Below are 15079 nucleotides of genomic sequence, written 5' to 3'. Positions count from 1 at the left end.
TAATGACATTGAATTTGGAACATTCTAATACTGTGAATTTATTAATTAAATAATAACTCTACACCTTGCTGTCCCACAACGTACACATTAATGTTCGAAAACCACAACACAACACACTGCTGTCTCTAGTCACCAGCGTAGACTTCCAATCCCAAACTAACTCCCTGTAAAGACAAAGTAAAGACAAACTAAAAAGGTCTAGTAGACTATCACTATGGCATCAAAACAACTGCGAAACGCAGTTATGCCTTAGATACTCACCCTAAACAGGGGAACACAGAAGAATCTCAACAAACGTTACACAAGCATAACAAAAACACTCCATCAGCTTACAAGCAAGGCAACAAAAAGAAAGTGCGTTCACAAATTGTGCACTTAATACACATTGGTGCTAGAATGCCATAATCTACGCACCGACACTACTAACGTCCCTAAGTCTTCTGTAATTTGTAATATAAGATTAAAATTCTTTCCAAAAGATCAATGTATATCCTCTCTATGAGTGTTTTACTTTGGCCTTATTATTTTTCTGGTTAGTTTGGTTAGCACATTCTGTTTTAGCTTGAAGTTAGTTTGGTTAGAACATTCTGTTTTAGCTTGAATTTAGTTTGGTTAGCACATTCTGTTTTAGCTTGAAGTTAGTTTGGTTAGCACATTCTGTTTTAGCTTGAATTTAGTTTGGTTAGAACATTCTGTTTTAGCTTGAAGTTAGTTTGGTTAGCACATTCTGTTTTAGCTTGAATTTAGTTTGGTTAGAACATTCTGTTTTAGCTTGAAGTTAGTTTGGTTAGCACATTCTGTTTTAGCTTGAAGTTAGTTTGGTTAGCACATTCTGTTTTAGCTTGAATTTAGTTTGGTTAGCACATTCTGTTTTAGCTTGAAGTTAGTTTGGTTAGAACATTCTGTTTTAGCTTGAAGTTAGTTTGGTTAGCACATTCTGTTTTAGCTTGAAGTTAGTTTGGTTAGCACATTCTGTTTTAGCTTGAAGTTAGTTTGGTTAGCACATTCTGTTTTAGCTTGAAGTTAGTTTGGTTAGCACATTCTGTTTTAGCTTGAAGTTAGTTTGGTTAGCACATTCTGTTTTAGCTTGAAGTTAGTTTGGTTAGCACATTCTGTTTTAGCTTGAAGTTAGTTTGGTTAGCACATTCTGTTTTAGCTTGAACTTAGTTTGGTTAGCACATTCTGTTTTAGCTTGAAGTTAGTTTGGTTAGCACATTCTGTTTTAGCTTGAATTTAGTTTGGTTAGAACATTCTGTTTTAGCTTGAAGTTAGTTTGGTTAGCACATTCTGTTTTAGCTTGAAGTTAGTTTGGTTAGAACATTCTGTTTTAACTTGAAGTTAGTTTGGTTAGCACATTCTGTTTTAGCTTGAACTTAGTTTATTTTAAATACTTTGCGGGTTGAATAATAATGGTTAGATTGTCTCCAAATAGTTCAATTATTCAAGATGAGTTTTTAGTCTGTTGTTTTGTTGTTTTTTTTTCATATTTTTTATGTCTAGAATATAGAAACATGCTTAAGTATTTCTGAGGTACGGTATTTTTTTTAAGATACTCAAGTTTCTAACTGGACTACATTTTTTTACATTACTTCCTTGCACTGCCTTAGACATAAACCAAGTACTTCCTTGCACTTCCTTAGACATTAACCAAGTACTTCCTTGCACTGCCTTAGACATAAACCAAGTACTTCCTTGCACTGCCTTAGACATTAACCAAGTACTTCCTTGCACTGCCTTAGACATTAACCAAGTACTTCCTTGCACTGCCTTAGACATAAACCAAGTACTTCCTTGCACTGCCTTAGACATAAACCAAGTTCTGTGGTCCCTAGACTTTAGCTGGTCCAACTTTCGCAAAAGGGCTATATTACGGGTTTTCAAAAGAGTTTAATGGAAAAAAATTTTTTTAACACCACTGGTTTTCCCACGCTCTTTCCCTCAGCCACCCTATGTACAATATTTGGGGAAAAAAAGAATAAGTCAATGACCCCAGTTCTTTCTATGGCATACTTTAGTAACACTAGACTTTGTACATACCGATTCTTTTTATGCTTAAATGTGACATACAGTACTGTACTGTATGGCGCTCTTAAAAATTACTGAACATTTAAGAAGTTTTTTAAAAGAATCAGTATGTAAAGTTTATAAGGGAATAGGAAGTTATTATTGTGTAGTTATGTGAAATTAAATTAAGCATCTCCACTAAGCACACATTTGACTTTCGCAGGTGGTCTTGGAACATATCCCCTGCGAAAGTCAAGGGAACACTGTACTCCTTGCTCTGCCAATCTTTAGGCCTGAAACAATTCTCACTCTCCCCTGGACCTCAAGACAACCACGTTTCCATCTTTTTTCATCTGAAACACCTAAAATAGCATTTTGCTGCAGACCTAAAACAACCACTCCACACTCTGTTCTGATCAATCAGTCCTCATTTCCTGCAGGACCTAGGACAATTACTTCTAACACTGCCTATGACCTGAATCTACAAAGACTAAGTTCCCTATAGAATAAACATTTTCTATTTCAGGCCTTAACCCAGAGGGTATTCAAGAACCTATCCTGTCTGAACCATCATTTTCTGAGTCATCTGCAAGCATAGATCATGCTATTTGTGACTCTTCTGATGCTGGCGATGACTCCAAGTCTTGTCAAGTGACTCTGACTCCATTGTTTAGCAGTGACTGTGAGAGCAATACATTCCTAGACACTTCAGAAAGCCAAATGGAGGATATTCAACGGGATAAAGTCCTGGCACAGTTGGACGAGGACTTAAATCAGTTTGAAGCTGCAGAGGCTGCCATCGCTGAACTGTCTTCCTCACACATTCCTAAACCCAAAGTGTCCATGCTTCCTCGTTCTAGGAAGGACAGAATGAGCTGTGGAGACGCAACAGAAATCAAGAAACCATCAGAGGGTAAAAGAGGTCAATCACCTGGACAGCTCAGGACTTCTGGGATTCCGAGGTATTCTGGCTCACCTAATCATTCGTCCACTTATGCCAGAGTAAGCAGTTCATCTCTAGAATCTGAGACGGAGAGGATAACTCTGGATATGTTACCAACAGAGGCAAGTTTTGTTTTTTAAAACTTAAATACATATACATGGTCTCCTTCTGCGACTATGTAACTCTTGCCATCCTGAGATATAATATTATGTTTTGTTAGATCTTCCAATCTTTTATTAACCATTTATGTTTCATGTTATCTTGAATTGGTCGTCATCATGCAAAGTTCATTTCAGAACCAACTCAAGAGTTTAGTGCATGGCCTCTTGATTTTTTTTAATTCTTCACTAGTGCTAAATATTTCACTTCATGTTATTAGTAATGGTGGTGTGCTGGTTTCATTAATCTCTCATCATCATCTCATCAGTTAGCAGTTGTTCTTAGCAGGTTACAAGAGAGAGAGGCCGGTCCATTCTTTTACATTATCCAGCTTTTCTTTAGACAACCCTTTCTTGGTGCTCCCTCCAAAGTACCTTGAAAGATGACTGTGGACAGTGAGTCAGGCCTAACAATTTGACCAAACCTGCTAGCTTTTATCTCTTCACAGTAATTAGGAGTCCCTCCTTTTTGCCAGCCAGGGTGTTGACTTGTATCCTGGTATCTGATAAGAAATAATCTGACATGATTCCTCAGATGATAAATTTTCTTGAGTATAACACAATAAAAACTCCTTTGATCTTGCTAATGGAAAATATTTTTTTTAAATGTGTTAGTTACTAAAAGACAGTTGGCACATTTTCTTTTGCAAACTATTGTTAGTATCTCTTAAGCAGGAGGTGTTGTGATATTCTTAGTTTTTCTAAATCTATTGATTTTTTTATTGGTAATTTTAATATATTATTACTTTTCTCTGAAGATAATCTAATATAACTTAGTGTCAGTACCAGATGCTATTAAGACCATAAGAATGGTCTATGTTTAGATATACCTTTTACATCTGAAACTTAAAAAGCCATAGAAGTTAGTTTCCATCAAAATTATGAAATTAAATGGATGATTTGTTTATGATATGCTAGCATTATAGACTGGCTATGCCCGTTAATTTCTGTCTGGAACTCCTTCCTTTTTTTTAAATTTTTAAATTTTGTGCTTCCATTAAAATGGCCAGCATTTTAACATCCCCACTTTTAAGCATGTGAATACTAGTATACTAGATACCAGTATTTGTTTTGTTGAGTTGATTGGCCCGTGCTCTCTCTATTTCTTTCATTAACTCCTTCTGTCAACCTTGTGCAAGGTAAAGCTATCACACTTAGACTTTTAACTTGGCTTGGAACGGTCCACTATTTCTCTCTTTGTCTACATCTCCATCTCTCTCTCTCTCTTTCTCCTTATCTCTCTCACTCTCCTCTCTATCTCTTCCTATCTCTGAACCCTCCCATTTATTACCCTGTGCATCGTAATGCTCGCACATGTAGTCCTCTTCTCTTTTCTTTTTTTGTCACTCTCTTTCTCTCCTTGTCTCTCTCTCTCTGGCCCCCATAACCTGCTTATCACAATAGTTTTTTGACTTGATTTGGAACAGCTCCCTTTATAGCCACACACACACACTCATACACATAATTTTGGCTGGTAAATTCTAGTATCATATTTCTAAACCCCCCCCCCCCCCCCCCCCCCCCCAAACAAAAAAAAATAAATCTCTGATTTTTCTACAAATTTTAATTCAATATCGAAATATTTAAAAGGCTTTTTTTTTTTTTTTTTGCTTTTTCCCAGCCGCTCCCACAAATGGTAAAAAAAAAATCTTCCACAAAAACATACACACACAACACTTTTAACAGGCCCTAAAAGATATTTGGTGTTTTCAAGAAAAAAAATGAAAATATCAATTTGGTTTTACTAGTTCACTTTTGAAAGTGTCCACAATGGAGAGCTATGCACCAAAGAATTCTTCATTTCATTTTGTTGTTATAAACTTCTTGCACACACTTTCACACAGCGCATGAAGGAAATGATCAAATGTGTTCCCATTATAAAGAGTCTGAAGACCTTTTACCTGTCATTTACTCTGACCATCTCAGGAATTAAGTCATCTTGCAACCACATGACCTACTATCAACGACTGACATTCAGCAGATACAGGATCATGTCCTTTAGATGTCAGTACACAGTCATTCCAGAGTTACTTTCAGCTAAACATTCACTAAATCAGTGGTTCTCAACCTTTTAAGCTCTGCGACCCCTTTTTACTATCCCCCACTCTGCCGCGACCCCCCCCCCCCCCCCCCATAACATACACAGCAATAGAAGAATACACTAAATACAATCTATATTTTCGATGGTCTTAGGCGACCCCTGACAAATCGTCAGTCGACCCCTCAAGGGGTCGCGACCCACAGGTTGAGAACCCCTGCACTTAATGGAGTAAAGAGTAAGGAACAACCCATTATCTCTCCTTGAAAACAATCGCAAGATAAATTTGTGTTGCCGGAGAAGAAAAGATCTCATAAATCTTTGGACTGTAGGTCATGCTGGCCTACAAGACTTATAGAAGTTAAGACACAATAGTTCATGCCATTGGTGCTTTAAGCTTCAAACTATAATTTTAATGACTGTATTTAAGATAATATGATGTTTGATATTTTCATTGTGGCATTGCATTGTTCTTCAGACGTCTTCTGAATACATTCCTGTCGCTAACAGTTTTCTCAAGACTGAAAACTTGCCTGAATTAGAAGAAAGTAAAGTTGAGGATGATTCCTCTTCCTGGGATATCAATATCTCCGAAGTCACAGGGAGAGCTCGTCAGACAAAGAAACGTTCTGGTGAGGAACATTTTTCATGGACTTTTAATATTCTAATTAACTCTAAATGCGTTTTATTTAAAGATATATGTTTGTTTTTAAACTTGTCACAAAACAGAAAATTACATTTTGGAATATTGTTCCTCTGGATATATATTTATTTAATTCCTACTATTAGCTTACACCAGTGTTTCCCAGACTATTACTTTAAAAGAACACTTCCCACATTTTGAGTATTTAGTGGAACACTTTGCTTATTTTTTTTTAAGAGAGATTAATTCTTGGGGTGGCCTACTAGTTAATTATTTCAGTAGTTTGTGTAAAATGTTAGGGTTCTATACTTCCTCTGTGGAACAATTATTAGGGTTATATTCATTCATTGGCCTCCTTCAGTCGTAGAACGACTATGGTTCATCTCAGAGCACACTTCCTCATGTGGCTGTGGAGCCCTATTTTGGAGAGACACTCCCGTCCACAGATAGCGCAGGTTAAGGTGGCTTTTGCTTCTGTGGTAGAGGAGCTGGCCGTTTTTCGAATTGTGCGTTTTTCTTCCTGAGCTGAGACCCATGTACTTTCACTGTCCATAGCTTTCTTGGTCACTGTCTCTCTCCACCTGTTGCGGTCTAGAGCTATGTCTTCCCAATGGTCAGTATTGATGTTCACTGATTTGAGGTCACGTTTTATTACATCTATGTAATGGAGGTGGGGGCGACCAGTTTTTCTTGTGCCAGTCGCGAGTTGACCATAGAGGATGACTTTCGGAATGCGCTTGTCCTCCATCCGGCGAACATGTCCAAGCCAGCGCAAACGGCGTTGTCTGAGGGCTGTAAAGATGCTGGGAATACCTGATTGCGCAAGGATCTCAGTATTGCACCCTTTTTCTTTCCATGTGACATTCAAGATCCTATGGAGACATCTCAAATGGAATGAGTTCAGTTTTCTCTCTTGCTTTGCGTAGGTGGTCCATGATTCACTGCCATACAGCAGTGTACTCATAACGCATGCCTTGTAGACTTCCATTTTGGTCACTGTAGTTAGCTTATGGTTTTCATAAACTCTTGGTCTGAGGGTTATATATATAGGGTTATATTAAGTAGGATATAACTAGTTTGAGCTTTCACTAAATGATTTTTTATACTGTTCTTTTAAAGTATATATTTTTTTTTATTTCTTCCATGAACAGGGATCCCATCCTTGTGGTCCAAGACTGACCCTAGTCCAATCAGAAACAAAAGTTTTGGCGACCAGACAGTAGAGAATAAACTAAAAAAGAATGATGTCATGTGTAGCCACAGCTTTTCTCAGATGTCTGAAGGGGAAAAGGCTGATGTCAGAGCAATTGGTGAATTTGGAAACACATCAGAAAGGAAAATTTTTGATTTAAAACGATGGTGGGTTATTGACTCCTTGTTTTGAAATATCTATTGATTCTTGATTTTAGATTCAATATTTTAAAACATCAATATTATCTAACATTTTATACTTTACCACATCTCTGAATAGGTGCAGTAAATTGTAGTATGTTTTCATAATTGCAAATTTTTCATTATAATGCTTATTGAGTTATAAAGAAATGAATTTTTACTCTAAATTTTTTAATGTTTTTTTATAGACTAAAATTTGCAAACGAACAATGCAGTTTGTGTTTTTTTTTTTGGTATATTATAAAGTACAAGAGTACGTGCAAATCAGTTGTTTTTTTTGCCAATTTTTTTTTCATTCATCCTTAATTCATTGTAGGTTAGACTACTAGAGTTCATCTAACCCGAAAAAAACTATAAATAGCTAGCTTTTTGGGTGTTTCTTGGTGGATCTGGTGTACAGAAAAAGTAAAGTGTTGATATGCTAGGTTGATAAGCTATGTTTTTTTTGGGTGTTTCTTGGTGGATCTGGTGTACAGAAAAAGTAAAGTGTTGATATGCTAGGTTGATAAGCTATGTTTTTTTTGGGTGTTTCTTGGTGGATCTGGTGTACAGAAAAAGTAAAGTGTTGATATGCTAGGTTGATAAGCTATGTTTTTTTTGGGTGTTTCTTGGTGGATCTGGTGTACAGAAAAAGTAAAGTGTTGATAAACTGTTGTTTTTTTTTCAAGTTATAGGATAAATTTTTTTTGTTCCACACAAAATCAAATGTTCTAAACTCTTCCGTTGTAGCTCAATATTTTTTTTTAATTTTTAGTTGGCTGCAGTGAAGTTCTATTTAGAGTCCTTTAAATTGTTCAGTTTATCTCCAGTAATTATAAAGATATCATTAACAATAAAATGTGCATAATCATATGATTGTATCCTTAGGGAAACATGAAAGTTTATATTAACCCAACTTTCCAAGCTGGGTTTTTTTTTTTTAAATCTTATATAAGATTGCCTGCTGTTCAATTAGATGATCTTGAATGGAGGATAAACTTTTGGATTTTCAAAGTTTAATTTTTATGATATTGTATCAATGGTGAAGAAAAAAATAAAGTTGTTTTTTTCTTGACCAATAAATAGGTACTGTATCAGTCGTCCTCAGTATAAAACATCCTGTGGTATCTCATCTCTTGTGTCCTGTTGGAATTACTTGTACTCAACCATGGGAAATGGGAGGTGAGCTGTGGCACTTATTTAACTTTGTGAAAGACACATTCATCTTTCTGCTCCTCTTTTTAGGTCATAGTGTACTCTGTATATATAAATAAAAAAGAAGAGCCGATGTGTTACATTTTAGTGATTCAATATAGCAAGTAGGATGTCAAGACTGTACTACTAATAATGATGCGAATACCCATGTGGACAGTATCTTATCTTCTTATATAATACAATACAGATGTTACTTCAAAAAAAGAAGATGATTATGTCCTACGCATCATGCATCTAGTCATGCATGTTAGCCAATGACTTAAATTCTGCGAAGTCACTGGTTTTCCTGGCTGGCTCAGGCAATCCATTCCATAGAGGGACTGCCTATAGCTGGGCCAAGCTCTTATCCTGTATGTGGACAACAGTATGCCAAAGGCTATCTTTTTTGGTGAGCTGAAAAGTGGTTGATGAAACAGGAATACGAAAACATTTTAAAGACTAGCTTAGGCACCTGCTTGCTTTAACTGACATAGAAGAGAGCACCTGGTAGCAGGCAGCTTCCAAACAAGACAGCTGGAGATTACAATGGCCACAAGACACACATTTGAGACCAAAAGGTAATATACTGCTGAGGACAGACATGGTAGCTGAAAAAAGAACCTAAACCTACCGCTGGCAAATAACAGCTATCTCTGTGATTAATGTGTTAAAGTATATAGAGCTGTTCCCAAACCTACGCTGGCAACAACAGCTATCTCTGTGATTAATGTGTTAAAGTATATAGAGCGGTTCCTAAACCTACCGCTGGCAAACAACAGTTATCTCTGAGATTAATGTGTTAAAGTATATAGAGTGGTTAAGTGCTCAGCTTCTGAACCTGGGGTCCTGGGTTTGAATCTCCGTGAAGACTGGGATTTTTAATTTTGGTATCTTTGGGCGCCTCTGAGTCCACCCAACTCTAATGGGTGCCTGACTTTAGATGGGGATAGTAAAGGTGGTTGGTTGTTGTGCTGGCCACATAATACCCTGCTTGTTAACCTTGGCCATAGAAACAGATGCCCTTAATATCAACTGCCCCATAGATCACAAGATCTGAAAGGGGAACTTTACTTTTATGTAGATCACAGCTAGGACTGCCTAGCCACATGAAATACTGCATTCCCCCTTAATCTTCAGACTCAGAAACAAACCTTACATATATGTATGAAATAAAAAATGTTTAGGTAATTATATTTATATCTTAGAATCAGTGTTCATTCAATATCTTTGTAATGAAGTTTGCAGACATCTATTGATTCTACATAGCACATATATAGTGACATATCATATATTCATATAGTGCACTAGGGAATAAAATAATCTTGGGACATGTTCTCATCTCACCTGTGGTCCAACTAACCAGCTTCCTCTAGGTATCTCAGTTTTCATCTCAAATCTTTCTGATGGCCCTACATCTTACCCATTTTTGGCCTCTGAATTCAAATCTCAGCACCATGCATTTTTGGGCCATCCCTTTTTTCTCTTTCGATGGTGTCATCTGCATATTTGAGGTCATCCAATAGCTTTCAAAGTGTCCACTGTATACTGGAAATATGTTTTACATTTTGTGAAATTGTTTCATGTCAAATAGATCAAGTAAATGTTATCAACTTCCATGTCACTTTTACCATAAATGTTTTATCTTGACTTATTGCATTTGCTTTTTGGTGTTATATATTTTTGTATTATCTCTCTTGGAATCATTGATGTCCTGAAGTTACTAAAATACTATTTGTAATCTTTGCTCTCATAGACTGAAGCCATTGACGCAAGAAGCTGCTATGAAAATTTTGGGATTCCAATCTCCTTTTGAAGAGATTAAGTTTGGCCCAGTCACAGGCAATCTGACATTACTCAGGTTTGTATAGTGGGACATTTCTAGCAGTGTTTTTTGTTTTTTGTCTAAACTTGGAGGTTTCTGGTTCAGGGTTGTGATTTTTTGTACCGCTAATAGCTCATGTGTAATTTAATCTAGGTCATTAAATACGTCTTGATTTAAATCATGAATAATTAAATTCTATTCTTTAAACTGGTTATGTCTTAACCCTGTGATTGTTTCTGTGTGTATATCCTAACCAATGTATGTCTCCAGCTCAAGCTGTTATTGTGGCATAGCCCCTTTAAAGGATATTTATCTGAGAAAAACCAAGCATTTATTTGTAGCAGGATAAGGTTTATCTGAAATATGTATATTTGTCTTTATGACAAAGTTGTGTTGTACGTGGGTCAAGGTCAACTCAATTTCTCTCCGTTTCTGAGTTACTCTCATGCAGTAATTACAATATCTGTCAAATATTGTTCATTAAACTTGTTCTGTGCTATGCAGCTTACATTTCTTTAATGTGAAGGAAATCTCTGTTGGAAGTGCAATATTACTGTCTCAACTAAGAGTCATAGCTGTTCATATCTAGATAAACTTGAGGAGCAAAACTAGGATGATGTTGAAAGAATGACCTAAGAGAACTCTGGCTGTTCATTTGAATGGGACTAATCAATTAACTACCTTGTTTATTAGTCTCTTCTTTTTTAAAGTCAGGAAAATTATAATAAATAAGCTTGATTTTGATCAACATATTCCAGAAATGTTTTAAGGTGGTGTGTATAATGTTTCCTAATACCCCTCAAACTTGACGTCCTATTAGGCATTTTTGGGAACTATTTCCACATGGAGAGAGAGAATAAAGGAAGGGTCTCGGATTGCAGATGCCATACACAAAAGAAGCAGAAAGAAGGTGAAAATGCAACAGCGCCTGGTGATTACATATGCCCAATCTGCGATTGCAGCTGTGTATTAAGGATTGTCTTCTTTAGTCACACAAGAAGTTGCAAAGGGAAAAAATTGTCTTTGCGATGTAAAATGCCACAGATTTCCCTCTGGCTTGGACTAAGTGACTTAGTCTTTTCCTCATTTTCTGTTATATCCGGTTGGCTAATTTTTGTATTTAGTTAATGGTTGTCAGCATACGATTTTATTATAATAATAATTTTATTTATAAAGCGCTGTTAACAAACAAAATGTAGGCTCAAGGCGCTGTAATAACATTATAAACACAAACACGACAGCTAAAATGACAAACTAATCTAAAAAAGTTTTAAACAGATACGTCTTAATGTTCTTCTTAAAAGTGGTGTAGCATGTTGTCTGTCTGAGATCAATGGGGAGTGAGTTCCAAACCTTTGGGCCATGCATTTACTGGAAATTAGAAGAAAATCTAAAGACGTAAGATGTATTTCCAACGGCTCCCCATGTCGGAAAAGTCACAATTGTTTTTGTTATGTCTTCTGATAGGCAACCAACATGTTGTGTAAACATTGATATCTTAACCATGTTTAAATCAAAGTAAAATTGACAGTTTGGCATGATGCTTTCTCAAAAACAAATTAGGCTAATTGGATAGTCAACTCCAGTAATAAAACTGTTTCACACAAAAATAATATTTGAAAAAAAAAAAAAAGGTCGAGAGTTAATGTAGTTTCTGGAAATGTCTTTTAAAAATCCCATAAGATGGGATCTAGTCATATATCATCATTGTTGGTCAGCCACGCTATGTAAGATAAGACCTAGTCAGATATCATCATTGTTGGTCAGCCACGCTATGTAAGATAAGGCCTAGTCAGATATCATCATTGTTGGTCAGCCACGCTATGTAAGATAAGACCTAGTCAGATATCATCATTGTTGGTCAGCCACGCTATGTAAGATAAGACCTAGTCAGATATCATCATTGTTGGTCAGCCAAGCTATGTAAGATAAGACCTAGTCAGATATCATCATTGTTGGTCAGCCACGCTATGTAAGATAAGACCTAGTCAGATATCATCATTGTTGGTCAGCCACGCTATGTAAGATAAGACCTAGTCAGATATCATCATTGTTGGTCAGCCACGCTATGTAAGATAAGGCCTAGTCAGATATCATCATTGTTGGTCAGCCACGCTATGTAAGATAAGACCTAGTCAGATATCATCATTGTTGGTCAGCCACGCTATGTAAGATAAGACCTAGTCAGATATCATCATTGTTGGTCAGCCAAGCTATGTAAGATAAGACCTAGTCAGATATCATCATTGTTGGTCAGCCACGCTATGTAAGATAAGACCTAGTCAGATATCATCATTGTTGGTCAGCCACGCTATGTAAGATAAGACCTAGTCAGATATCATCATTGTTGGTCAGCCAGGCTATGTAAGAAAAGACCTAGTCAGATATCATCATTGTTGGTCAGCCAGGCTATGTAAGATAAGACCTAGTCAGATATCATCATTGTTGGTCAGCCAGGCTATGTAAGATAAGACCTAGTCAGATATCATCATTGTTTATCAGCCACGCTATGTAAGATAAGACCTAGTCAGATATCATCATTGTTTGTCAGCCACGCTATGTAAGATAAGACCTAGTCAAATATCACCATTGTTGGTCTGCCATGCTATGTAAGGTAAGACCTAGTCAGATATCATTGTTGGTCAGCCAGGCTATGTAAGATAAGACCTAGTCAGATATCATCATTGTTTGTCAGCCACGCTATGTAAGATAAGACCTAGTCAGATATCATCATTGTTTGTCAGCCATGCTATGTAAGATAAGACCTAGTCAGATATCATCATTGTTTGTCAGCCACGCTATGTAAGATAAGACCTAGTCAGATATCATCATTGTTTGTCAGCCATGCTATGTAAGATAAGACCTAGTCAGATATCATCATTGTTTGTCAGCCACGCTATGTAAGATAAGACCTAGTCAGATATCATCATTGTTTATCAGCCACGCTACGTAAGATAAGACCTAGTCAGATATCATCATTGTTTGTCAGCCATGCTATGTAAGATAAGACCTAGTCAGATATCATCATTGTTTGTCAGCCACGCTACGTAAGATAAGACCTAGTCAGATATCATCATTGTTTGTCAGCCACGCTATGTAAGATATCATCATTGTTTGTCAGCCACGCTATGTAAGATAAGACCTAGTCAAATATCACCATTGTTGGTCTACCAAGCTATGTAAGGTAAGACCTAGTCAGATATCATTGTTGGTCAGCCAGGCTATGTAAGATAAGACCTAGTCAGATATCATCATTGTTGGTCAGCCACGCTATGTAAGATAAGACCTAGTCAGATATCATCATTGTTGGTCAGCCATGCTATGTAAGATAAGACCTAGTCAGATATCATCATTGTTGGTCAGCCACGCTATGTAAGATAAGACCTAGTCAGATATCATCATTGTTGGTCAGCCAGGCTACACTGTTGTCTGTTGATTGAACTAATATTTATAGAATGTATTTTCTATTTATCACTGCGGTGTCAAAAAATGTTTCAAAGTTTGGATTTAAATTCTTTTGTGTGAATTGATTCAATGTTCAGTCCACTTCAAATCAATGGATTGTTTAGTGTCCTGTTGTATTGAGAGATAGTAATACCAAAAATATTCAAATACTTTTAACTCTCAAAGAAACAGCTTCTTACTTACACATTAATGTAATTAAACACATTTCACATTTCCTCTTCATCCTGGTGCAACACCTATTTAAGTACTTTAGAAGGCATGTCCCTTTAATTTTTTTATTAAATTAAGTTTTTCATAATGTATGCATAAACATATAAACCATCATAAAACAGAATTTGTCACATCTTGTTATTCAACAATTGTATGAGTTCTAGATTGCTCCTCCTCATGAAGGCAATATAAGTGAGAGTTTGTTGCTGACTGAATGTGTTATTATTACAACTGACCCACAGGGGCTGCTTATAAGTTTGAGTACCGGTGTAACGCACACAATCTCTTTTTTTATTTTTGTTCATTTTTTTATACTGATTGTTCTAATTGAATACATTTTCAAAACTGTTTTCAATAATTAGTTCTAATTAATGTTTTTAAAATGTTTTTTTTTAGATGGTTCCAAGAACTTAATTCACATTTTGATGTCAAAGGCAAAGGTTATTTCTTGTATAAGCCCTGCGGCAAGAACAGAACAGCTGGTCTCACAGAGGAGCAGGCACTGCAGAAGTTAAAACAAGGTCTCCAAGATCCAAACAGGAGTTTTGTCTACCACTGCCACAACCATTACTTTTGTCCCATTGGCTACGAAGACACACCCATGTTCTCTGTTGATGCTTACAAGTAAGAAAAGTTTGTTTATTGATCACACATCATCAGTATTACTGGTAACAATGTTAATGTCTTGTTTAGCTAAACTTAATTTTTTTTTAACTTAATATTTTTATTCTTAACAAATGGCAGACTCTTTAACTCTTTCTCTCCGTAATTATTTACCACATTCTGGTGGAATCAACGTTGGTATCGTCAGTTAGGAGAGAAAGAGTTAAGGGAAGCTTAAGATGGACTGAAATTTGTTTTGTTTCATTATCTTCAATGTCAAGGTCTCTAGTTTATTTAAATTTTAAATACTTCTTCTTGTTATTATTGTAAACCATCCTAAGATCAAATAGTAGATTTAATGACAATAATCTTTATTATCCTTGAGGAAATTTATTTAAATTGTGCATTACAAAAAACAATATGTGATTAGAGCAAACATTTGTACGATAGCACACAAGATTGAGGTTCATACCCCAGTTTCTCTTTTAACATAACATGCGAAATTGACCACAGTAAGTTACATATTGTTCAACGATTTAATTGCCAAAGGAACAAAAGAGTTTTTGTGTCTATTTGAGGCGTATGACGTAATCATCTTCTTTTTTGAAGTAACATCTGTATTATATAA

At 36.1% G+C, this 15079-nt stretch overlaps 1 protein-coding gene across 8 annotated transcripts in view; it reads left to right on the top strand.

Moving 5' to 3' along the window:
- The window catches only part of LOC106060877 (basic immunoglobulin-like variable motif-containing protein), a 54367-nt gene that overhangs the window by 29415 nt on the left and 9873 nt on the right, over positions 1 to 15079 (top strand). For all 8 annotated transcript variants that reach the window (XR_008775051.1, XR_008775054.1, XR_008775050.1 and 5 more), the window contains 6 exons: positions 2531 to 3069; positions 5622 to 5775; positions 6938 to 7145; positions 8244 to 8339; positions 10105 to 10209; positions 14245 to 14472. Coding sequence is in view for 3 of the 8 variants with exons in the window: in XM_056012702.1 (XP_055868677.1) it covers positions 2531 to 3069; positions 5622 to 5775; positions 6938 to 7145; positions 8244 to 8339; positions 10105 to 10209; positions 14245 to 14472 (1330 nt within the window). In the remaining 5 variants the exon portion in view is untranslated. The remainder of the gene's footprint in view (positions 1 to 2530; positions 3070 to 5621; positions 5776 to 6937; positions 7146 to 8243; positions 8340 to 10104; positions 10210 to 14244; positions 14473 to 15079) is intronic.

This window comes from Biomphalaria glabrata, chromosome 15, assembly GCF_947242115.1.
Source record: "Biomphalaria glabrata chromosome 15, xgBioGlab47.1, whole genome shotgun sequence".
NCBI lineage: Eukaryota > Metazoa > Mollusca > Gastropoda > Planorbidae > Biomphalaria > Biomphalaria glabrata.
This window is presented reverse-complemented; position numbering and strand designations above follow the sequence as displayed.